General features: G+C 40.5%; 1 protein-coding gene across 1 annotated transcript in view; it reads left to right on the plus strand.

Annotated features, from left to right (window-relative positions):
* LOC122815177 (solute carrier family 23 member 1-like) overlaps positions 1-27,045 on the plus strand; it is a 489,586-nt gene that overhangs the window by 450,152 nt on the left and 12,389 nt on the right. The window contains exon 11 of the mRNA XM_044087457.1: positions 19,826-19,921. Within this exon, the coding sequence (XP_043943392.1) occupies positions 19,826-19,921 (96 nt within the window). The remainder of the gene's footprint in view (positions 1-19,825; positions 19,922-27,045) is intronic.

Raw genomic sequence — 27,045 nt, forward strand, 5'->3', positions numbered from 1 at the left:
TCAGATCAGAGTTGTAGTCAATGCTTCTTTTCCACTCTGCTCAGTGTGTATAGACAGAAATCCTCTCAAAGTTAGGGTTTAATGCCAGAAGATACAACCTTAGACAACTTTTTTTTTTAAAAGCAGAAAAGAACCAGCCCCCACTAGCCAGCAGCCAATTAACACAATCCAGCCAGAAAGGTAAAGAAAGGCTTCTGCTAATTCAAGATGACTTGTTCATGTGCTTTGAACAATCACTGTAAAGACAAACAGGCACAGAGCCAGCAAATCTAAACTAGGACAATACTAAAGCTATTAGCCTACACTTTTTAGACAGCAAACACTACAGAAATCTTTATGACAGCAGAGAGCCACAAAATGAAAGTTTTTAAACAGATAAAGGAGCAAAGAGACTCTCCAGAATGCTTTTAACTGCAAGCAAATCAGTTACCCATGCAGATTAGTTAATAGCAATAAAATGCAGTAAAAACTATGCAGCAGGCAATAAAAAGTGCTATATATAAATTGCTAGAAACATGGAATGGAAGCCTGTTCCATAACATGGGGAATTCTCAGAGACTCATATCTGTCTCACCAACATGTATTATTTATGTCACAAGCAAAATTAAAATATTTGGATCTAGTTGTTCTGATGCTGCTCATTTTGTGAATGTGCAAATGGCCCATTAGAACGTTATCCAAGGATGCCTCATATACCAGGTATAAATTGCTTCTCAGCAACCTGTATGAGACAGATCATAGAGATAGCATTTTAAGGTGAGCCATATAGGACAATGTATTTATACCTTGAATTCTCCTGGTAAGGAACCTTTGTGAACATTCCAACTGTTGCATATGGCTGTTCAGGTACATGCTGAAGGGGCCATTATACTCAATGATGGATTTAATAAGGGCCAAATAAAGTGGCACTATGACTTCCTTGGACCTGGATGTCATGCCCTTACTCATAAGTTGGATTACATAGAATGATTTTCTTACTACCTTGGCCACATGTTGGTCAAAGGCCAGATTACTGTTGGTATATGTTCCCAGATCCCTGATTACCAGGTCAGGTCTTAGGGTTGTCTTATTGATAGAATAATTAGCCTGAGTGACAGTTTTTCCAAAAGGTGCTATAATGTATTTCTTGGCACTGAGTTTTAATCGCTGGCTTTGTCACCAGTTATATGTCTGTATCAGACACTCTTGTAAGATGGTTGCATCATAGGAGGGATCTATGATAGCTCCCAATTTGCAGTCATCTGTGAACTTTGTAAGCCAAAGGCCCTTGACATTAACTTTACCTCCAAGATATAGATGTCAAATAGGAGCATTCCCAACATCACGGAACCCTGAGGTACCCTGCTGGTGACTGGTCTCTTAGTGGAGATGATCTCACTAATCCTGACTTCCTGGGTCCTGTCTGTGAGCCAGCTGTCAATCCAATATCCACTAGATGAACTCAAATACTTAGCCATTAAATGCAAAAGTAATTGGGGTGTACTGATATGGACCATATAAGAACACTACTGAAAAAATAAGGTTTATTCACAGGCAAAAGTTTCAGTAATTACAATACATATTTCCAAGATACTTTATTTCTACAGCAATACAAGTACTCATATTTCTCTGGGATATTTTTTCAATAAAAAACTTATTATAAACTTCCTATGGAGTAATATCAACACTCCACATATAAGCATGGGAGACTTGTGATCCAAAGATTAAGATTTCCAGGCCTTATATTATTCAGTATTTCTGCCAGTCATTAACCTTTTGGCAGTTACAGGTCTTTACAAACTAGCCCTCCCTAATGCATTTCTTTGGATTATCATTGTGAGATTACAAATTAAATATACTAATCTCTGCTATACCATTATTCTCTTTCTTAATAAAACTTCTAAAGAATTTGCCCAAATGCCCTCTTACTTAAAACATTTCATTATAAATCTGCATTGGTCATTAAAAATGCATTAAACAAATTCCGTCTCCGGCAACCAGTCTTGGATAATTCTAGTATTGGTGTTAATAATTTCCGGTGTTACTGTGCATATTTCATAAGAACCTATTAAAAATAACCAAGTAATTTCAGATAAGACAGTGTTGGTTAAATGGTCTAACAATTCATCAGCCTGTCTTGTGTTAAATTTGATTAGAATTAACATGCTCAAACTTTCCCCTCTTCTACTTCTTTGACAAAAACAAATGTAATTTAATTTCCTCCTGGTAATATTATCATCTCCCAGGCCCATGCTTACACTTATCAAGGGTATCAGAACTTGTCAGAGATTTGGTATGCATGGCTAGGCTTAAAAAGGCTGTTGTGGTTGTTAGCCTAGTAAACACTTATGAACCTATTATCCAAAGAAAAATGGTTCTTAACATCTAAGTCCAATTGTATTATACATTTAAATTATTGCCTTCATATAAACCCAGACTGGCATGGAAAAATGCATATAAAATCTTCCTGTATCCAAAGATGACCAATCAACAGTTTATGTTACTTCAAAAGTCATAGGTTCATAGGTAAGCACTAGGCTAGCTGTCCCTGTGAACCATGTTTAAGCCTAGTTTCCCTTTTTGTGCTTGAATTAACCTGTGCCATTTGGAGTTATACTGACCTTACCCATCACATGGTCAAAAATTATATATTATCTCTAGTTAGAATAACAGGGATCATACCATGGACAACATGAGGGGACGCATGCATGTGATAAAGCAATTTGGTACAAGAAGGTATGACCCTAGCCCTAAGCAGCATCCTACCTTCACCAAGAATGACACCACAATCCCAACAAAAATAATTCACTTCAAAAATTGGCTTAATTCCTGGTGTCTTTCCAAGGGGATCCAGTATCTGTCTGCCCTTTGCCAGAGATGTCCTCCACGTGTCACCCCTGGGATTCCAGATCCTGGCCAAGGCTCTTGTCTCCCCCATTGTGCCTTTTTTAGGCTATGTCCCAAAGACAAATCTTCCAACATAAAAGATTTGTGAAAAAGCAAATTTAAGGTTATGCTGTTTAACCCAAGGAGCCCTAACCTGCAAATGCACTCACTGGAGGCTCTCATTGCACTAGAAGATGCTGATGTCTGTGCGGTCATGGAAACTTGGTTCAGGGCTGTGGAGAGCACCCCTGCCTTACCAGGCTATACCTCATTCCACGCATTCCGACCCCAAATGAAGTCGGGAAGACTAAGTGTGGTGGAGTCTCTATCTTCATTAAGGAGACACACACCTCCAGACAGGTTTGCCAGCATGAAGCAATGGAATTACCCCAGGTGCAACTGACAGTTGGCAAGACACCCATTCAAGTTATAGCCAGCTATAGACCCCCCTCCATTACTCAGGACACTCTTCCTACCTGGACCTACTTGACTCCATCAAGGTACTCCCTAACACCTTGATCCTTGGTGACTTCAACTACCCCAACACAGAACAGAATGGGTGAACTATTCCTGCAGTAATGCACTTACCCAACAATTCCTTGACTTCATCAATTCTAAGGCACTAGACCAGCTCATCTCATCCCCTACAAGGTGAGACAACATTCTAGACTTGGTTCTTATCAACATGGGTGACCGCTGCACCACTCTCATATTATGTTCTTCCCTGGTGAGATCAGATCATTGGTTTGTCTCATTTGAAGTTTCGATCCCACCCACTCACCTCCCCCACCAGCCATAACCATGCTAAAAAACTTCTCAATAGCTGACTTCAACCTCCTAAGGGAGGGTATCAGTAGCTTCACACCACTGCCCCCCCCCCCCCAGAGGATGCAGACATCTATGCTGAACAGTACACCAGTGCAGTATACAAGCACCTATACAACTGCATGGACTCAGCCATACCCAGCAGAACTCAAACCTGTTCCTCAAGGAAACACAAACCTATCTGGTGGACATCCTCTATCAACAGGCTTTAAAACAAAAGGAAAACACTAACCACAGAGGCTTCTTCAGTTACGTCAGGAACCCCCATGGCAAAGCCCAGGTTTGTTCCAAATTAGTACTTAATGATACCACTTACATTGATCCTATTGACTTAGCCAACCTGCTAGCAGATAGGTTCAGCGCAAACTTCAATCGCCTATTCCCCCCAAAGGCGCATTCAACATCCCTGATACTTGTCTTGCACCTCACATCTCCACAGATCAAGTGTTAAAGGCCCTATCCAAGTCATAAAGCACAGCTTCCATGGGACCTGATAGTATCCCAGGCTGTATTCTGCACCATCTCCAACAAGAATTAGCTTCACCATTGAGCATCCTATTCAACCACAGCCCAAGTACAGGCTTCATTCCAGCAGAGTGGAGAACTACCATTGTCATCCCCTTGCACTAAGGTAGTGTCACTACTGACTATGGAAACTATCACTCCACTAGCTTGACAAGTCTGATCTATAAAGCCATGGAGCATATTATTATGGGTCTCATAAACAAGGACATAGGCAATCTCCAAACACTTGACCCCACCCAGTTTGGATTCATCAAGGGCAGATCTTGCCTATTCAACTTGGTTGACTTCTTTGAGACTGTCAACAAGGCCATGGATGAGGGAAAGCCAGTACATATAACTTACCTTGACTTGGCCAAGGCCTTTGACACAATCCCCCACTCAGGCATCATTGAAAAGCTAACACAACTTGGTGTAAATCCCTATCTCATCATGGGAGTGGCCAACTGGCTCACTGACAGAACCCACGAGGTCAAAATAGGTGCCTCCACCTCCAACAGCAGACCTGTCACTAGTGGTGTGCCCCAGGGATCTGTCCTGGAACCCCTACTGTTTGTCATCTACTTCTCAGAGGTCCAGGCAAAGACAAAAGGCCAGTGGCTGACCAAGTTTGCAGACTACTGTAAGTTGGGTGCTGTTATTGACCCCACATGATGTTAACATACTGCAAGAGGGTCTCACAGCAAGTAATGACTGGTGCCAAAGTCATGGCCTTAAGTTAAACACAAAAAATGTATTATCATGCCATTTGGCAAAAACACAGCCCCTACTGATTACCACATCAACGGCAACCCACTAACTACACAACCTGTGGAGAGAGACCAGGGTACTCAGGTTGACAACAATCTCACATTCGACCATCATGTAGCAGCAGTGGTCAGAAAAGGCAATAACTTGGTTAATCTCATAATTAAAGGGACTGCATCCAGAAAAAAGGAGGTTATTACCTCTCTGTACTCCTTTAGGCCAACAATTGAGTATAACACCCAGTTTGGTATGTACCTCTCCAAACACCTGCACCAACTGAAAAGGCCACAAAATACCTCACAAAGAGAATCCATGACCTCCAACACCTGCCCTATGTGGACAGGCTAAAATCACTATCACTCTACTCGGTATCATACAGATTGCTCAGAAGTGATCTATGTCTCACCTACAAGGCAATATTGGACCCTGCCCTACTAGAGATGCTCCATATCTGTAAGTTAAACTCCTCACGCATTACCCACTTTATAGGCCTAAATCTATTATGCAACATCAACAAAACATGCTGGAGAGACAGGTTTGTCTCGCAGAGGCTACCCCATCTCTGGAATAGACTTCCCATACATGTCAAACAGAATACCTCACTGACCCTCTTCAAGCGCAACCTTGATGAATGGATGGGAAACCACAAATTTGTCCCAGGGGTTTTGCCTGTGTCCCTCACTGACAGGAGTGACAGGTGCTGACTGAGGTTTCTTTTTTGGGGATAAACATTGGCTAGGCTTGTAAGGGCCCCATGGCTATTAGCCTAATAACCTCCTATGATAAGAGCCGCCTCTTTTGTTCATCAGTAGTACAGTGGGCAGTCCTGGGGTAGGTGCTCCATTTCCCATCCATAGATCCAAGCTGTATTTGAATATGGACAGGAATGAGTTTTGTTTTATGTGGATTGGGAGTCTGTTCCAGAGCAGTGGTATCCTTTGCAAGATATACCTGTCTCGACAAACTGTTCTGTTGATATTGTAGAAGTGGTTTAGATCCCTATACTGAGTATTTCTGATGACATTTGATTTGTTGATGTGCAGTAAATCCATCATTGTTGAGTCAGAGGATGCCATGAATGTTCACCTATTAACAGTCTGCAGGATTCCAGGTATTGTGACATGGCTTTCAGTTGGTTCATGTAGGACATATTGTTTAGGCCTTGTATTCTGACACAAATATGAAGTGGTGGGGAAACTACCTTAACCACTTTCTGAAATTTGTAATGACAATTTAGTAGCAGATTTGATACACATACTAGGTCTCTGTAAATTGGTTCAAAATGCTTGGTCTCATATAACTAAATTGTCTTTCCATTGCCATCACTGAAGAATTTAAGTGGTGTCACTGTCTTCTTGTTATTCCTGTAAAGAAGGCTTCATGGAAAAGTAATACTTAACTTGTTTTGTGTCTTTTTGAGTTAAATTCTGTGTAACAAAAATATTTAAAAGGAAGGGACTTTTAAAGACTTTCTAGAAGTTGTTCCCAGAATCTTGTCTGGACTCATGGAGATACACAGATAAATGTCTAAATATAATGAAGAGTTCCTTAAGGATATTGGGTGATAATGATGGAGAACACTGCACCATGTCTAAGTCATAGCCAAGAAAGCAACTGTTGGTATTACTTATAACACATTCATGAAGCTGTTTTTTTTCTTCTTTTTTTAAATCAACATTGAAATACTAACAGTTTTTACATCAATATGCAGTTTTTGAACAAGAATTAGGAAATGCTAATTACTGACATCTACTGACAATAATCCCCAGTGATTTTACTAGAAAATCAAAAAATGTATGAGGGACATGGCAAAAAGATAAGGCAGAATCAGCGACATTAAAAAGATAACATAACAGATTTTTCCTCACAGTGCATTTGCTGAACAACAAGAAATATGAATCTCTACTGTCTTGCAATACTGACTAATCCACTGCAGCTTACCAGAAAAAAAAAATTATAAGGAACGTGGCAAAAATGTAAGGCAAAATCAGGCACATACTGCAAAATCAGAACGTTGTAGAAATACAGAAGTGGTTTACATCACTTGAAGTGACCTATTGACTAGTGTCAGATAGTAACTTTTTCTACTTATTTGCTACTTAACTGATACAACTTTAAAATACTGTTGGCAATAAAGTTTAGACTGCTAATGCAGTATCATACAACTGACAAACTTTTAATGTTGCAACATTCTAAGCAGCACAAAAGCACACTACGACATCCAGTGTTCTTCGTTATTGCCGGATATGGGAAAATTAATAGATGTCTGCAATGGGTACTCATCTACCAGTTCATGAACATGATTTGTTCTTCATGCACATGACCATATCATGTCTGTGTATTTTTTCTTGTCTGAATGAAATATTTCATTTTTAACAATGTATCTCTCGTGTTACTAAATGTAGAAATGCCATTTTATGTTAAGTGTATGTTTTGTCTAGTTTATTACCTTGTCATTTAGTGTTTTATATTTTGATGATACCACTGTTATTACACAAATAAACTTTTGCTTATAGTGTTTGTTGTTTCATCTTCAGAGCTCTGGAATGTATATTGCATTTGTAATCTTGGTATGATTACATTTTCTGTTAAAGAATGGTTTCAACTTCAAATTCACTTACCTAATAAGTGAACACATTTAAACTTGTAACCTACACAATATCTATATACTTCAGCTGTGAAATTTAAACATATGTGACTCTTACACAGTTATTAAAACAGAAAAGTGTATATGGTGCAATTAAACTTTTCAGAGTAAATGTAATGCCAATCACTTTTTGATCTGGTACAACATTGTGAAATGTTTAACAAAATTTGAATCTTATACAAAAGATTGTAGCCAGGCTGGCCATAAGTGGGTAAATCCTCAGAATGCATTTATTTGTATATGCATAGTCTGCTGTCAAACACCATGACTCATCAGAGTCATGATCAGCTAAACCAGTAAATTTGTTGTTACACTACCTTCCATCATGACCTCATTCTGCATGAAATTTTCAACCATTTCTTTTGTAGCTGTAGCATCTGTTGTCCACAATGAATATTTGTTTTTGAGGAAGATGTGGATCTTCACCTCAAATAGAGAAATCTGATTTTTCCATAATCTTGTTTATCCCCATATCATATCTCAATGTACTGGTTGGACAAAATTGCAAATAATTTCAAAAATCACCATCTACCTCCCAGCTTTGCTATAATAAGATTATTGTTGTCAGATGAGTTAACTCTGAAAAGATGTTGAACATCTTTTGCTTTCTTTGGCATTCACAGCATAATAAGAAATCTTAGTCTCAAATATATATATCACAGAGACATCAGTCTCTTGTAAAATATCTTTTCCCAAAATGATCCCATCACCAGAACTGTACTGGAAAAGGCATTCATTCTTCTTCTAATACATCACTCTGAAGTACAATTTTAAATTCTTTTCCCATTCCCACAATAGCTAATATCTCATTAGTAGCTGAACGGGGTAAACTGGGAACTGATAAAGATGCTCCCATAATGCTGCACCGTAGGTCACCAATTAATGTGATAATATATAGCTAATGATCATCAACATCTTTACCAATGACCTTGCTACCTATCTCTTCTTCACAAAAATCTGTTTTGCCCCTGTCAGTAGTGTATTTTATGACTTTTCTTTTTGCCTTTGTATGCAGGGCTGTAGAAAATGTGGCAATGGGTTACCACGTTTTCCGATAATGCCACTGCTGTCTACCCATTTCAGAGTGTTGCATTCCTTCAATCAGTGAACTGATTTTCCACAATTCAAGCATATTCAAAATGTTTTTCAGGGGAATGTTTATATTCCTTAATTGTATGCCATTCTTTGCTCTTCTTAAAGACCATCATTAATATCTAAGCATTTGCTTTATCAATTTAACTTCCAATTCTCTACATAATTAGCCCCAACTACAATGTTTAAATATGTATTTCCTATATGCTTTCTTTAGCATATTTCATCAAATGAAGGAGGGATAGCTCCTATCAACTTTGTTAAATCATTCTATTTTGTATAGGTTTCCTATTCTTACTCTGCATAATTTATTAGTGCCACACCTGTTTTCTCTTCTTACAGGATGACAGCTTGTTCTTCTATTTGCTCTTGACAACTGTAACCATTTCATTTTAAGATATTGTTAAGATGCCACTGACCTAAGGCATACAAAATATGTGTTGTCTGCAGCAGCCCAGATATCTTTGGGGCACCCGAATTTTACAGAACAATGTATTTTCCTCAGATGCAATATTAAATCAACTAAATTCTCCCCAGAGTTCAATGTTCCCATCTCAGTTGTAAGGACAGGAGGTTCAGTTTCACATAATGCATTTTCCTGGATAACAGAAGTCCCAAAACAGCATTTCTGCAGTCTACCCAGGATATAACCTAATAGGATTCAATTTTCCCTAATGTCTACTGTTGGTACTGATATAGATTTGTTCCCATTTCCTCTTAAGGCCGAATGTTGATTCTATAGTTTTTATTTTTCATTCCTAAATTCTATGTTCCTGGCACTGTTAGCTTTCTCTCTAGCTGATATTTTCCTGCTTGATCCAGCCATTTCTGTGGGAATGGAAAAATCCATACTGTTTGCATTCGGGTTACCATGTCTCATGGCAGAAAACATCACCTTAATGATTTTTAAGGTACTGAGATGCTTACAACTAAGCAATGCAAAAATTAATACAGTAATTTACAATGGCTGCTAAAATCATAAGTATGTACATTTTCAATTGCACTAAACCCATTACTCTCACATAGTAAAGTCCTACTTCACTCACCTGCTTTAACCAGCATCAACATCAACCCCCTTTTTCCCATTTTGTATATGGGGTTGGGGTGTAACATCACCTAAAGCCAATGTTCACACTACCAAGTGGCTGGTCCTGTCACCATCCTCCAGATTTTCAATGTAATATTAACTGACACATTTTCCTTAATTTTATATATATATATATATATATATATATATATATATATATATATATATATATATATACACACATGCAAAATGTCTCAATCCCTGTTTTGGTATTTTCCCTTCATTGGTTGGTGGACTAGAATGTTTATTGCGGTTCCTATTCTTTACATTTTATCTGTGCACTGTATATAATATTTTGATTTCGTTTTTAGCAAACTGCAAAAAATATGGAAGGTTTATGAGAATCTTTGTAGCTCTGAAGATTCCGTATGGGTGACAGTAATTTGCTGATGTTACATCAAAACTGTAGATAAATGCTGGTGGTGTACAAGCTACATATTTTTATCTTAGTCTAGGGTCCAGTCACACACACACACACACACACACACACACACACACACACACACACACACACACACTTTATAATTCTAGGATGACTCTACAGGTAAGGCATATGTAAAATAAAGGTTTATTAAAATTCCACAAACTAAAGTACTAGCCCACTTGGTTTACAATTTCTAAATAAAATATACCTTCTGAACAACATCCAGTCCACACAACCTTTCCCAAACAGAAGCTGCCTGATCATAGATTACTAGGCTAATGGCCCCAGGGCCCTTACAAACCTACCCAAGTTCAACCCTTGTTACCAAGGGTGCCTAGTTCAAGCAGACACTAAAATCAGCACCTATTGCCCCTGACCAAGAGGGACACAGGTGGAACCCCCAATCAGAAAGTCATAGACTGTAGGCCTCATCTAGGCCAAAGGAAAGTTCAAAACTGTAGCCCTTTCCCAGTCACTACTTTCAGTTCTAAAAAGAAAACATTTTTACAAACTATGATCCAGAAGTTACACTCCACCAGCTAACCCAAACTTGGCCATCTACCATTACATACAGCGAGGTCTTCCTTTTGGATGATCTTTCAGTGAGAAACTGACTTTCTAAATTTAGCCCTCCAGGCTAATCTCTCTTACGCTACAATAATTAGAGTTAAGGCCCCATGATTTGGCTAACTGCTGTGAGAATGTTCTCACATTCCACGTACTCTGAAAGCACATTTAAGGGCACATGTGCATCTTCCATAACAACCTAACCAGGAAAAATGGCCTAAATATAATGAAGAACTAGCCGCATGCCTGATATAAAAATGAAACAAAGAAGAGTACTTCAGCAGTCATTATGTTTTATAGAGTATGTGTATGACACAAAGATTTTAAATAATGCAAGCATAGCATTAAATGAAGATCTGATACATATACAATAATGAGAAAAAAGAAATCTGTTGACAATTCTAAACAGATGAAAAGATATGAAAATTGTTAATGACTTTATTTACATACTTTACAAAACAGAAACTTCTCTGTGTGGAAGATTTTCAATCCATATATCTCTAGTTAATCACTGTATATTAATCAGATCAGACAAAAGTAGTAGAAGTAGCGAACGTAAACTTGTCTTAAGTAAAAAAAAAAAAAAAAAAATTAATAAAATGTATATAATTGTACAGTATTACTAAGTATTCAAAAGTAAGCTAAGCAAGGCAGGCAGTCTGTTTCCAGTTGAAAATCCTTTATTAAGTAAACAGACAAGTCATCCAAGTAAAACAAAAATAGAGTAATAGTTTCCTCACAAGCTTTCTAAATATATATACTTTTTATCAGGCTAGGGAGTGGTTTATTGTGCTGGAAAACAAAGTGTTATTGGTTGTTGTTGTTTGTCTTTCAGCTTTTTCCCGGTAAGGGGTCGCCACAGCAGAACTCCAGTCCGCTAATGATTGGCAGTAGATTTTTACAAAATGCCAAGGTGCCAGCTCGACGCCCAACCTTCAACAAAAGCACACCCATTTACGCACACATGTCTTTTGAACGCTACCCAACCACGGGGAGTACATGCAGACTCCACACAGAAGGCACTCCCAAGCCGAGAATCAAACGGGAGAACCTCTTGCTGTGAGGTAACAATGCTACCGCTGTGCTACCGCGGAATACATGCATTTGGCTACTTACTTCACTTTATTTATTTCTTTATTGCATTTGTTTACCGGGAAGGTCCACTGAGCCAAAAAGTGCCCATTTTCAGTGGAGGCCCGAGGAGAAAAGCTCCACAGTGATATATACAATACATACAGTTTGATAAAAACTCAAACAATAGAATACATACAATTTGATAAAAACACAGATAATTATAACAGATTTAAGTGCGTACGAGATTTGACAAAGAAGGAAAGGCAATGCACTTGTGAATAAATCTGACTACTGACAGTACAACAATTACAGACACAGAAAGAGGCACTTCATAAAATTTGCACACAAAAAAATCAGAGGAGACGTTCACCCAAACTGTGGCCTCACACAACAGCCAAAAAACTCAAACTAACAGCACATTATTAAATATACAATTCTCTTTTCCTCTCCCATTTCCCAATTCCAGCCTTTGCTTCCCAATTAATCTTACAAGCATATACAATAAAATCCAGGACATACATGCTTGTATTGCCAAATATTCCCCAGATGTTATCATAGCTATAGAAATATGTCTGAAAAGAGACATAAATGACAATAAAATTACCCCCACCTGGTTTCAATATAACAAGACCTGACAAGACAAATAAGTGGACAAGCGGAATAACCATCTACAAGAATTCCCTAAACATAACTGTATATGCACAGGAAATTCCACAGTTTAATAAAGGACTACTTATTATCACATCTCAAAAATCAACAACAGGAAAATGCTTTGTTTAGTAGCCATACATATCCCACCAGGTAAAAACATTACCACTGTGGAAAATATCCTGTACCGGATATTCCACCCTATACAACATGAAAAAATAATGCTAGGAGAGACCTAAATATAGACTGGCAGCTTATCAATAGCAATATCTCATCCGATTCCATAAACCTGTACAGCTTTACACAGTTAATTACATCAATTACTAGAGTGCACAAAAGTACTGCTAGGCAACCAACCTTAGACTGGATTCTAATTAGTAGTCCCACCCAAATTAGGGCATCTGGTAGCCTTCCAGACAGCCTAAGTGACCATAAACCTACTCACACTTTCAGAAGTTACAAAATATAAGATACACATACAATTCAGAAACCAGTTCATAACTCAAAAAAAAACTTTGAGAAACACACATCAAATCCTTAAGATAAAATAACAGGAAAATGCCATGTCCTTAGACTTTCACCTCAATAAGATATTAAAATTCTCAATAACCTTGCCCCAACACATACTAAAAAGGTCAAATCCAATCCTGCACCATGGCTAACAAAAGAAACTAAGAAATGAATGCCGCAGTGCGACAAAGCCTGGAAAGAAAGACTCCAAAATAAAAAAAAATACATTTCAACTTTTCAGGCAACCAAGGAACAGGATAAAATACCAAATAAAACATGACAAGCAAACATCATACAACATCCTCCAAAATAAACAAAACAAAAAAAATCCAAAACTCTTGTGGACGTCCCTAAACTAACTTCCAGGCCAAATTACCACCCCCACCCCTACACCCAACAATACTACTTCAATGCCCACAAAGTTTACAACTATTTTATATAGACTATATTGCCCCTCGCAAACATTAACACTTTCACTCCTCTCTCAGTACCAGCAGCCTCTGCTAAATATCCTAAGCTATTTGGACATCAGCCCGGCACATACCTCCACCATTAAAGAACTCCTACATGAGCTAAAACCAACAACCTTAGCTGCTGACCAACTCCCCTCAGACTACTTAAAAATGGCTGTAGATGCAAATTGCTTTTCCAATCTCTATTGATAAATATATCTATATCTCAAAAACACATTCTTTCCATCTGGAAAAAATCCATTATTATCCCTTTACACAAAAGGTGGCACATCTACAGAGTTTAATAATTACAGGCCCACTGCACCCCCAACACACACACAATCAAAAATACTTGAAAAATCTATTCATGCTCAACTTCTACATTACCTAAAAATCAAATAAGATGCTCTTAGAATACAGTATGGTTTCAGACCCCCCCCCCCAAGTAACTTAGTGTCAATTGTGCTCCTAGACTTATCCAAAGTTTTCAACACTATCACACCAACATTTAGTTATTGAACTCTTTCTATAGATCTCTCTCAATCCTCCCTTAAATGATTCCTCAGTTATCTAACTGGAAGGCAATAAGCTGTCAAATGGCAATAGGACTTCTCTTCCAGTTACCACAGATCTATCTCGGGCTCTACTCTAGGACCTCTTCTTTTTAATATTTTATAAACAAGCTTCACACTGCTGCACAACAAGCAAATATAGTACAATACTCAGATGATTCAACTTTAGTATGTACAGCCTCCACAACATCCAGACTACAAGAAATCAAACTGCTCTTCAATCAAAACCTGGCTGAAAAATCCAAACCTACCACACCCACTAAAACAAAGCTGATGCTCTTCACCTCAATACACCATATCCATTAAAAACAATCTTCCTTGGTTACATCACTAAAACTGAGGTAGTATCACACAGACTAAATTAATGGGTATTGTAACAGATGACAATCTTAAACCTGATCAGCATATTCTTTAAACATTTAAAAGAGCCACCAGAAACTTGGCCCTCTTTACAGGCAAGACAGCACCTTAGAAATCCAGCAAACTTCCCCCATCAGTGTGATATTCAAGCTGGTCCTGCCCTACTTAGTAGCTGCCATAATAATATAACCCTTATGTACTTTAAATAACATTTATAATGATGTGGTACCTCTTATTTAACCAGATTATTAAGTAGATTATTAAGTCTGTGATTTTATCTAAGACAATATACTACATGGCTGGAAATATATCAACCTTAGTCCATTTGGCAATCAAAAAAAAAAAAAAAAAATATATATATATATATATACTCTGCATGTAAAAAATCAATTGTAGTTGGGTTATATTATTATGACAGCTAGTAAGTAGTGCAGGACCAGCTTGAATGTCACACTGATGGGGGAAGGGATGTGAATTTAACATGTGTACCAATAACACTCCCTTGCCTGATAAAAGTATATATATAGAAGTTATGTTCTTACCATAACGTTCCATGTTGGTTGCTTCTCTTCTTCTCTTTTTTGGATGGGTTCGGGAGCACCTCGGGCCTCCTCTCATCTCTCAGCTCTCTAAAGAGTTGGTTCCACCGGCTCGAGCTCCCCTTATATCCCACATGCTGGGCAGAGAGTACTCAGATCTCGTTTGTAAAGCTAACCCAGCTTAACCTATATCCTGAAACAAGAAATATGCATAATAGCATATGACTAAGAAAGAGAGGTGAGAAAGAGAGGACGATCACAACTCCTCTAGGTCTGTCCAGGCCAGGGGAAGGAGGGGGGGATTAGAAGAGAAGAGGCGAAGAAGACAACTAACATGGGAAGCTAAATCCAACTTATAATGGGAAATGTGGAATGGGCTTTAGGTTTATTAGGCAGCTCTTGGTGTCTAATTTCATAAACAAGGGTAATCAGAGATGTTAGCCATCTGGATAAAGATACCTTTGAAACTTAGTACCTTAATTGACGATGAACATCCAGGTAGTGTAATTTCTGTTCAGACCTATTTGAATACTCCGGAAAAAAACAGGGAGGTCAATGCATTCCTTTAGATTTGATGTTGAAACCTCCTTAGGCAAAAGGACCGGAGTTCGGTAGAAACTCTGTCCTTATGGAACACAAGGTAAGGAGAACGACAACTGAGTGCTTGAAGTTCTGAAATTCTTCTAGCTGATGTGATAGCCACCAGAAAAGAGTTTTCCATGATAATAGCTTAAGGAACACTTTGCAGAGTTTGTGGGACATTAGGGCAGATTCAGAAATACCCACATGGAAAAAGAAATAGCCATGAATTGAACCTTAAGTAGATGGAGATGAACCTGCATGGAAGAGTTCAGCAAGAAAATCAAGGACTAGTTGGATGGAAGCGGTGAAAGGATCTATGTCCTTTCTTGTGTGCCCAATATGAAAGCGTCTTCCACTACTCGAACCAAGCAGTGAGGTTCAGAGAGGGGGGGGAGCGAGAAGCTGACCCCCCACTGATGGATCAAAGAAATCGATGTAGAAAGGGGGACACACACTTGTCGAGGCCAGTAAGGCGCATGAGGATCAACGAGCCTTTCTGAGCGATAGCTTGTACTTGTATTACTTGAGATCAGTGGACCTGCTGGGTTGGCCTGGTAAAGGGAATAGAGTGAAGTATTCTCTGCACTTGCTGTTTGGGGAGTGGGGAGTAAAAGATCGCAGCAAGGCTGAGAAATATTTCTCTCACTACACAGTCTTTCAGAGATAAGAATAGCTCTGCTCAACTTGTCCGCAAATGGATTGGACTTCCTGGGATGTTGTTTGTTCGCTGAGAAGACAGACATATTGTCTGTCTGTTGCCATGTGCCCTGGTTTGTCCTGCTCTGATAATGCCCCCCCACCCGATCAGGGAGGCATCCGGAGGAGGTGGAACAAATGGTCTTGACCATTGAGAAAAGAGCATCCACTGAAGGATCCGCATGTGGTATCTGGCCAATGGGAGGAGAGGTATGGCGCTGCCAATTCCCAACACCTTTAGAACTAACCTGGCTTTGGCTCTGTTGTTGTTGAGAAGTAGTGACACCAATAGTGTTGCAGACATGTTTAAGTGTAATCTCTGGCCATAAGAAGGAGATGCTTGGTGGGAGCTGTGAGGAGCCAGTCGTCCAAATATGGAAACACCTGAAATCCTTGTCTGTCTCAGGTGAGAAGCTACCACTGCCATGCATTTACACAAACGGGAGAGAGAGTGAGACCAAGGGCAGGGCCCTGAATTGAAAATGACTGGTTCCCAGCCTGAAGCGGAGGAATCTTCTGGAGTCTGTGTCATTTTTATGTGATAGTACGTCGTCCTGAAGGTCTATAGAGCACCATCCAGTTTTCCTTTTCCCATAGGGGGAGAATGGATTTCCGCGTGACCATCCGAATCTTGTTTTGACCGATGATCGTTCAAGATACTGAGATCCAAAATTGGTCTCCAGTCCCTTTTTTTGGAACTAAAAAAAACCTTGAGTAGATTAGGATCCTTGTTGGTCTGCTGACACTGGCTGAATAGCTCTTTTGCAAGCAGTTTTGAAATTTTTTGACTGATTTGGAAAACGTAAGAAGGGGATAGAATAACCTTCGGAATGATGGACTGTACCCATTTGTCTTGTGTCAAGGATAGCCAGGCTTCTGGGTACAGTGACAATCTTCCCCGACTGCCTCAGATGGGCAGTCACCCTCTGCCTCTAGGGCGCGTCTACCATTGTTGTTTCCCCTTCTGCCTTGGGCGAGGAACCCGTCTGTCGTCAGGCCTTGTCCCTTGAGATTGGAACCACAACCACATCTTTCACCCTTCTGGCCTTTGGGGTAAGGTAAGGCCTAGAAGTCAGCAGACTCCGGACAGAAAGGGTCTTGCCATCAGAGAGAGGGCGCATGGAGGAGTTGGAAATGGAATAGGATAGCCAGCTGCGCTGTTCATTTTTTTTTGGAACCCCCGCAGTGGTTTCAACATCCAACATCTCACTCCTTGACCAACCAAGTCCCTTTGAAGAAGGTGAAATGGCACAGTAATTCAGCGCCAGCATGCATGGTAAAGTCCTCTGAGGGATGGCATCGCTTCCGCCTATCCATGGACCTAGATTCCTGGATGGACAGGCACTGAAGGATCAGCCAGTTCCTTCTTTGTGGCGGCAGCTACCACCATAGGATCCACAGAAACTCCTTTTGATAAAAATTGCTTGTCTGATGGAGCTGTGATGAATTTCATGCCTTCTTAGCTACCACCTGCATGAGGGGGTCGAGGGGGACACCAGGGAGGTGGAAGGGCGAGAGCCAAGCAAGAAGAGATACAAGATTCGTCCCGAGGGAGTTCCTCAGAATCATCCAGATCTGTGTCCGATGTGATAGACTCAGGTGAGTCAATGTGCTTCCTCTTGCACTTCCTCTTCGAGAGGGGCTCTTCGGGATGAGAGAGTGAGTGACTTTACCTGGGAGCAGCATAGGAGGGGGGGCTGGCCGGACGACTGTGGACCCCCTCGGCACCGACAGTGATGGCTCGAGGCCCGATATCGGGCCGAAGGGGTGGGACAAGGTCCACCCCACTCACCCCTCGGAGGGCTTCGGCCGGATCACTCGGCGGAGCCTCCCGGAAAAGGGCGCCGGCGGCGGGCCGAGGCGGTAGCGTCTCGGCGGCTCCAGCAACCAGTCGGCCGACCGAGACACTCGAAGAGTCGGAGGAGGAGTCGAGGAAGGAAGGATGGAGTTGATGGAGACGGGATGATGAGACTCTCTGGAGTCGGGCTCGTGCCTGGGTCCTCGGACTTGGAAGCTCACACCACCAGCAGGGGATCCTGGGCGAATGATGAGGAGGAAGAGAAGGTGACCTAGACCTCACCTCTTCTGGCTCCGCCGAAGATCTTGTTTTCTTTCCTGCAGGACCCTGGGGCTGAAGCCATGGCAAACACACAGTCCTGCAGAGGCCTAAGGCCCAAGGGAAGAACAAGGGTTCTTTTAAACAATTAAGAAAAATTAAACTGAAAAAAGGGGAAAAAGAGTAACTTTTAAAAAAGAAAAAAAAAAACCAGGAACCGTAGAAAGAAGTACCCAACCAAGCTAGCAGCAAAAAGCGAGATCTGAGGTAACTCTATCCATTGCTTGTTCGGCTCGACCCATCCAGCAAGAATGAAGGCGCGACAGACAACATATATATATATATATATATATATATATATATATATATTTAGAAAGCTTGTGAGGAAACTATTACTCTATTTTTGTTTTACTTGGATCGCTTGTCTGTGTACTTAAGAATAAAGGATTTTTGACTGGAAACAGACTGCCTGCCTTGCTTGGATTACTTTCGAATACTTTGTAATTCTGTACAATTATATATATATATATGTATATTTTTTTTACTTAAGATAAGTTTAAGTTCACTACTTCTACTACTTTTGTCTGATCTGATTAATATACAGTGATTAACTAGAGCTATATGAACTGAAAATCTTCCACACAGAGAAGTTTCTTACACTGTTTTGTTTTTGCACCCACTACACTTGTTTAGTGGGCTGTTTTGAGACTTCAGGGATACCATGGAGATTGCTTGTTTTTTTATTTACATACTTTAAATACTAAAACATACTTTACATATTACATACAGGTGCAATCACTGCAATGTCAAATCTTTAGACTTTTTCAAACAAATGTCATTAGATCTTTAATTCTTACCTGAATTGCCAATAAGTGAACATTTTTTAACTTCATCTTAAGAATGGTAAGTCCATAATGGTATGCCATCCCCCCATTCAGCAACGCAGTGTCACAAATGTCTGTTGTGTAGCTAGGGCCAAAAACTTTTTGATTTTCTAACATCAAAGGGCTCTTGCTGTCTGTAAACTGCTCTGGTATTCTATCTCACTTCCATTAGATTCTGTCCACGTACAACAGGTAAGAGCCTGAATTAATCATCTCTGAAGTGTCAAAGTTCAGCTGAGGACTAGCAACCACTGTATTACTGGGTCAGCAATCATCAGCAAGGAGGTGCGTGTTTGGGGCGGGACAACCCTTTCTGTTTTCAAGGGTATAAACTTATAATGATAAGAATATGTTGTATATAGATTCCACAAAACAAACATACATGCACACAGGCACACATGAGGACAAAACCACTCATTTCACTGTGCCTATAAATGCTACGACAGACCAGACAGGTATGGAATTCTCCTTATATTCTCCCCTAACAAGGAGAGCTCTGACAGGAATATTTTTTTTTTTTTGCAATGAGAAAACATCTGACAATTTTGGTTAGCAGTGCCACAAGTGGAAATACAGTTATTGTACCAATGAAATAACTATATATAGTAGTCTGCTAATTACTTAAGATGTAATGAGTTAGTTTTGCAAAAATATAACCCATTAATTATTTTTTTAGGAGTAGTACAACTTGACCAGGTGATCCGTGTTCTCCTAACAACAAATATGTTCATTGGAGGATTATTTGGATTTATGCTAGATAATACCATACCAGGTATGAACAAAATTACTGTCATTTAAGTGCTTAAATGTATAATTATTAGTATGGTGATAAAGTTGATAGTGAGATTCACATTTTTTTTATATTTTATATATTCTAAAGGATAACAAATTACAGTTGACACATTCTGAACTGTAAGGGTTTTAATGGGCACCAGATCACACAGGGATGAAGCTTATAGTTTATCTATCTATCTAGTAAAATGAGTATATTTTCAAGGCAATGCAATGGTAGTCATTATATTACAACTACTACAGGTCAATAAGGATTCTATAAGACAGACCCTGAGATTCAAAAAGAATCCAGTCACTGTTGGTGAGGGCTGAGGCCAAAAGGAACTGAGTCTGTGACTGTGGAAAATATGATTGAGAGACATGCTAGCTGCAATGAAGAAAGACCTTATTATCAGCTAATGTGTATGTCTCTAAACCATCAGTAACTACTGCTATTGCTAATCAGCTTTTTCCTGTAGTAAGCACCTTTGGCGGTCCATGCACAGTGTTGGCACAGGCCCCCCCCCCAACATTCACTTTCCCACACACATGCACACATTCAAATACACATAAACTCACGCACAGATACACACAAACACATTGAAACACTTCTTACTTCTCCTTTAGTTGACAGAATATCCCTAATGTATCCTCTTATTTTTTTCTCCTGCCCCTCATAAATCTTGGATGATTACAGTCAGTCAATAATGCCAAAATATAAAGTTTAATTCTTCTTATGCTTCATAAACTGCATTGTGATTGTAGATCACTTTCTCTATTAACTTTTTAAGTGACTTGATGTAATATTTAAAACATTTCCCTGGTGTCATCTTGTGTTCTTACTGGCTTTGCCTGGAAGTGTTAAGCATGGCTGATACAAGGTATAGCAGACCCCCATATGGACACATCCCTATCCAACAAAACCATCCCTGATTGTGCAGAACATCTATGATTTTGCCTTATACCTGGCCTGTCCTTCATAATTTACAGACCAGTACACTCAGCCAGTCATGTCATATCAGACAAAGTGTCATGCTAAAATGCTGATAATATGATGCTTTGTGTGGCAAGGGTGCAGAGTTCACCCCCTTTGTTCTTTTATGGTAACGTAGGATAATATTTAACAGTTATCCCTAGTGTTTAGTGTTATTGTAGATGACTAATGTGTAAAGGTACTTGCTGTGCAAACAGTACAAGGTTCAAAACTCTTACTCCTTTTTTAATAGGTTCATAGGATCTATGAGGATCTGAAGAAGCCTAACCTTGCATTCCAATGGTAATTATTTGCCCTGATAATTTGCAATACAATTATCCAAACACAGGTCAAACAATTTTACGTTGGGGTAATTGCATGTTTCTCCTATCCACAACCTTGGGGTAATTGCATGTTTCTCCTATCCATGAGAGTCAATGGTGCTATATCAGGATGAATCTGTAGTTACACATTTATTCATCCAAATAACACTTCAAGAAGTTAGGGTAATTTACTTAATGTCCCTACTCTCTAGTGTCTCTCCTGTCCAATACTTCTTTTTTGCTGGGGAAAAAAGAAGTTATGTACTCACCATAACGTTCCATGTGTGTTGTCCATCTCGCCTTCATTCTGTATTGGTTACTCTGACTTGGCCATTTACAAAAGCTCGAGGTCTTCAACTTGCTTGTGGCTTACACCCTATCCCATGATTCCCTGGAGTTATTCTCTAGATCTTGTTTGCTGGTATACTAATATATGCATATAAAAATTTACTACTTTACAAGCCAAGAAGAGGGTCAGAGAATATTAGTCACCAAATAAATCCTCTCAGTCCTCCAGGAGCCAAAGGCTGGGGGAATGAGGGTGGGATGTAAGAATGAAAGTGAGATGGACAACACATGGAACATTATGGTGAGTACATAACTTCTTTATGTGATGTTGTCCTATCTCGCCTTCATTCTGTACTGATTGGGACAGTGTCCCTAGCACCATCTTTCTTGGGTGGCTCAAGGGATAATATTCTTCAGAACAATGGACCCAAAAGAGGCTCTGTCCCTGGAGGCCAAATCAACTTTGTAATGAGTAATAAAAGTAGGAGCTCTTGCCCATGTTGCTGCAGCACAAATGGTATCAATTGGCAGTTTAGCCTGAAAGGCAGAAGAATTAGAAATAGCTCTGGTAGAATGACCTCTTACTTTGTCACAAGGTCGTTTGTTTTGGGATTTGTATGTGAATGCAATGCAATCTGACAGCCATCTGGAGACAGTAGTCTTAGTAACTGGAGCACCTTTTTTGCAGTCTAAGAAGGGCACAAATAATTTGTCAGTCTTTCTAAAGTCCTTCGTTCTACGCAATTAAAAACATAATTGCCTATGTACGTCTAGTTGGTGTAACATATATTCTGCCTTATTGCCAAACTTGGGGGGACTGGTAAGTCTGTGGACTGGTTTAAGTTTGATTCTGAGCATACTTTTGGTAGAAAGGATGGATTTGTATGAAGTGATGCTCTGTCCTTGTGGAACAGCATATATGGGGGTTTGATAGACAATGCTTGTAACGCCGAAACTCTCCTAGCTGAAGTAATAGCTATTAAGAAATCGTCTTCCAGGTTAAGAACTTCAAGTCACAGGATGATGCAGGCTCAAATGGGGGGAGAATCATGTGGAATAATAAAAAATTCAGGTTCCAGGGGGGTAGAAGTGGTTTAATGGGCAGTCTTGACAGAACGGTACCCCTCAAGATGGCTTTGCAAAGTCTGTGGGACATAACATTCGGCCCCACTTCTCCTAAATGGAAATTAGAGATCAGTGCTAATTGAACTCGAATAGTAGCTGCAGTTGTCCCGCCATGAAATAGCTTGATAAGAACTCCAGTATGGAAGATATAGGAGAAAGGGTCAATATGATTTTCCAAGGTCCAGGATGAAAATCTTTTCCATTTGCTGATAAATAATTTTCTCGTAGAAGCTTTATGAGAAGAAATCAGGATATGCTGCACTGAAGGTGAAAGGTCAGGCAGCCTGGCTATATTAGGAATCGGAGCAGCCAGGCTCTCAACATGAGGGTTTGACGGGATGGATGGAGCATTCCCAATGGATGGGTCAGAAGATCTGGAAGTGGGTTCAGGTTCCTCCTGAAGATGAGGCCACAGGAAGGGGGACCAGATGTGATGAGGCCAGTAAGGGGTGACAATTATTAAAGTCCTTCTCAATACTTTGGCTTTCTGAAGAACTTTGGGTATCAATGGGAAGGGAGGGAAGGCATAGAGGAGACCCGAGGGCCAATCATGTACAAGTGCATCCCTTGGAGACTCCCCGGAAGGGGGATTAAGGCAAGGTAGCTGCTGCATCTGGCATTCATGGATGTGGGAAAAAGGTCACAGCAAGGCTGGCCCCATTTTCGAAAAATCATTTCCACTGTGTCTAGTTTTAGGGATCACTCATGAGGCATCTGAATTCCCCTGCTGAGTTTGTCTGCTATCACACTGGATTTCCCCCAGGATGTGCATTGGGATTAAGACCTGATGTCGAAGGATGTGAACTCTTTCTAGGGGAAGCTTTACCATAATTTTTGTGGTGTCTAGATCTGCTCCTATAAAAACAATATGCTGAGATGGCGATAAAGCAGATTTTTCATAATTTATTGTGATCCCTAAACAGGAGCAGAGTTTCAATGTGGTGTCTCTTGCTTTTATTACTAGATGCTCGGTGGTGGTGGTTAGCAGCGTCTCAGGTGAGCTGTAACTACTGCTATACATTTGGTGAACACTCTGGGAGCTGTAGTGAGACTAAAGGGCAGAGCTCGAAACTGGTAGTGACTGGCTCCCAGCCGAAAGTGCAAATGACTCCTGGATTGCCTGTCCATTTTTATGTGGTAGTACGCATCCTGGAGGCCTGTAGAGCACATCCAATCATCTTTTCCCAGAAAAGGGAGAACTGACTGCAGTGTTACCATCTGGAACTTTGACTTTTTTACTGCTTTGTTCAGCTTGCTGAGATACAAGATGGGTCTCCAGTCCCCTGTTTTCTTTGGAACTAAAAATAACCTTGAGTAAGTTCTGGATCCTATTTGGTCTGTGGGGACTATTTGGATGACTCTTTTTTCTAGCAACCTCTGTATTTCTAGTGTTACCTGTTTCCTGTGACTGGGTGGAATGTCTGGAATCTTTCTGATGTGTGGAGTGGGAAAGGAAAAGGGTATGGAGTAACCTCTGGATATGATGCTTTGTATCCATTTGTCTTTTGTCATTTTTAGCCAGGCTTCTGGGTACAAAGAAAAGTAACCCTCGACTGCCTCCAGAGATGGACATGTGAGTCTCCTTGGCTTGCCAAGGAAGGATTCCCTGTCATCCTGGTTTTGTGGACTCCCTCTGCTGCATGGCTGGTGTCTTCCATTATTGCTTCCCCCTCTGCCCCTGAGAGAAGAATCACCATGTGTGTCTTGAAAAACTCTCTGGGATTTTCAAAACCACATTTTTTATCCCTTTTGGATAAGATCTAGAAGGTTAGGGACAGACTCCTATGTCAGAGAGAGTTTTTCTTCCTGTTCACACCTGATTAGTGTGTCTTTGACTTTAGGCCCGAATAAGGATGAGCTATCGAAGGGGGCGTTAACAAAAGAAGACTTAAAGGCTCTGCAAAGTTACACAAGTGCATCCAGGAATGCCTGCTTAGGGAAATTCCTGAACCCGCTGCCCTACTTGCTCCATCAAGTGCATAAGAAATGAGTCTCATGCAGGAGTGAAGAGCTAGGAGGAAACTTTATCTGATACCCCCACAGCTACTGAACCCTGAGGAGTATCTCCTAGCTCCTTCAGAAGATTTCTCTGAAACCTGGTAAAATGTGTGAGATAATTCAGGGACCTGAGTGTTATGGTCGCTGAAGAAAAAGCACGCTTTTTGTATCCGTCCATCATATGAGACTCTTTGTTCGGAGGATGGACAGAAGAGGATGTCTCCGACAGTTCCTTCTTGGTGGCCGCCCATCTACCGGGACACCTTTCTTAAAGAAAGTTTTATCAGCGGGGGGGGGGTGTAATGAATTTATTTGGCTTCCGAGGGACTGGTTCCACAGAATCTGGAGTATCCCACACCTTTCAACAAACTAGGTCCATGAGTTCATCGAAAGGCAGACACACATAAGTGGCATAAGGGAGAGGCCCAAAGGCCTTCAGGTAGACAGACTTCTCAGAAGGGTTGATGGGCTTCCAGCCACCCCTCTGCTTAAGTATTTCTAGGATGTTTACAAAGGAGACATTCTCTGAGGGTGACCGTGGGGACCCTTCTGACTCATCGAGGTCTGTATCATATGTCACAAACTCCTCTGGGCAGCCCAGATGCTTCCTCTTGCATAATCTCTTGTGAGAAACCTCTTCAGAATGGTATTCTGGAAAAGTTTTGGAAGGTAGGGGTTCACCCAATGGGGCATCCTGAGGCCATTCGTCTCCACATCTGTGTGGATGCGGTTGTGCCGAGATGGACACCAGTGCCTTTGGGGGAGGAATGACTGGATCTGAGAGTGGTGCTGCCCGTGGGGACAGTGCTCTCTTCATTGCCTCAAAGGCCCCCCACCCATGATCTGAGGAAGCACCTGGCTCCGAAGAACTAGAAGGCATCCCTGGCACCAAGGGGAGTTGGTTCCGAGGCCGAGGTAGGAGCTGAGCTCAACCATGCCAAAGCCCTGAGAGGCAAGTTCGGATCTGACAAATGTGCAATCCAACTGTCCTCCCTGGACCCGACTGGAGAACGTCGGCTCCTAGACTCCTCGAGCTCAGACAGCACCAAGGAAGTCAGAGAGGTAGTCAGGACCGAAGATCCTGGAACAGGTCTCAGCTCCGATGTTTCCACTACACTCAGCTCCATGCATTCCAGCTCCAAGGCCTCGAGTTGGGTTGGAGGAGGAATCGATGCTGACAGGGTAGGCTTAGTCAGCTCTGAAACCCTCTGGGTTGGCTCCAACAAAAGTTTGACTAGTGCTGCTGTCCTCAAAAGTCTGGGCACCACGTGAGCCACATCGTCATCTGAAAGGCTCCTGGAGGATCGAGAGGAGGAGCAGCAGATTTTGAAACTTGCAAGATGGGGGATCTCAATGTCAGAAAATCTGGTTCCACTACTGGGGACTGGCTCCAAGCTTGAAACACCAATGGTTTCAACACTGAAGGAGCCGAGGTGGATCATTTCTTGGGCCCGACAGGTTTTGCGTCCAATGAGGAAATTTTTGGTAACTTTTTTGCATGCTCTGAATGAGGTTCTGAAGATGAAGATCTTTTTCCTGACTTTGAAGAAGGGGATGGTCTGTTTTGTAGGGCTTTGACCTTCTCCTATGGTTTCTGAAAAGGAAGTCTTCAATAACCCCCTAAGAATTAACTTATTCTTCCTTTCAAAGAGAATCCTGTGGCTGAAAGAATGGCAAATCGCACAAGATTCTTGTAGGTATACTGCTCCAAGGCAGTATGCACACAGTATGACACATTTCGACTGTTTTGACATTTTAATAGCCATCAAACAAAAAACACTATATATGTAACAACGCACTAAGGAAAGTCCTCTAACTCAAAAGGACTAAGAAGCCTTCTAAGTAAAACAAGCTTGCTTACTGGATGGGGAAAACAGCAAAAATAACATTTTTGGGGTTTTTTTAGGAAATATGTAAAACACACACTAAAGAAAAACCTCTTTAACTTATAAAATGGGCTGAGCAGCCTTCTAATTTAAATGGACTAGCTTAGGTTATAGAACAATCCACAAATAAAACAGTTAGTCAACCAACGTATTTAACAAGACTAATGCACATGGAATGGAAAAAAAGACCCTCTAACTTAAAAGGGCCAACAACAAGACTAATGCACACAGAAGGGAAAAAACTCTCTAATTTAAATGGGCCAAGCAGCCCTCTTAACTTAAACGAACTAGGTACATAAAAAGCTCTTCACAAAAGGGGAAGAGCTTATAGGGAATTATCAAAAACGCACACACTTAAGAAAAGGCACTCTAACTAAACTGGGGTATAATATATCTCTAAGTAAATATCTAAGTTATCTAACAATAAAACACACCAAATTAAAAAGCTCAAAACAATGAGCCTAAGAAATTTCTTTTGAATGCACACTTAGGAAAGCTGGGATAGGGAAGATATATAGGCTTAGAGAGTAAT

The sequence above is a fragment of the Protopterus annectens genome, chromosome 11.part0 (genome assembly GCF_019279795.1).
Source record: "Protopterus annectens isolate FY-2018-M chromosome 11.part0, PAN1.0, whole genome shotgun sequence".
NCBI lineage: Eukaryota > Metazoa > Chordata > Ceratodontiformes > Protopteridae > Protopterus > Protopterus annectens.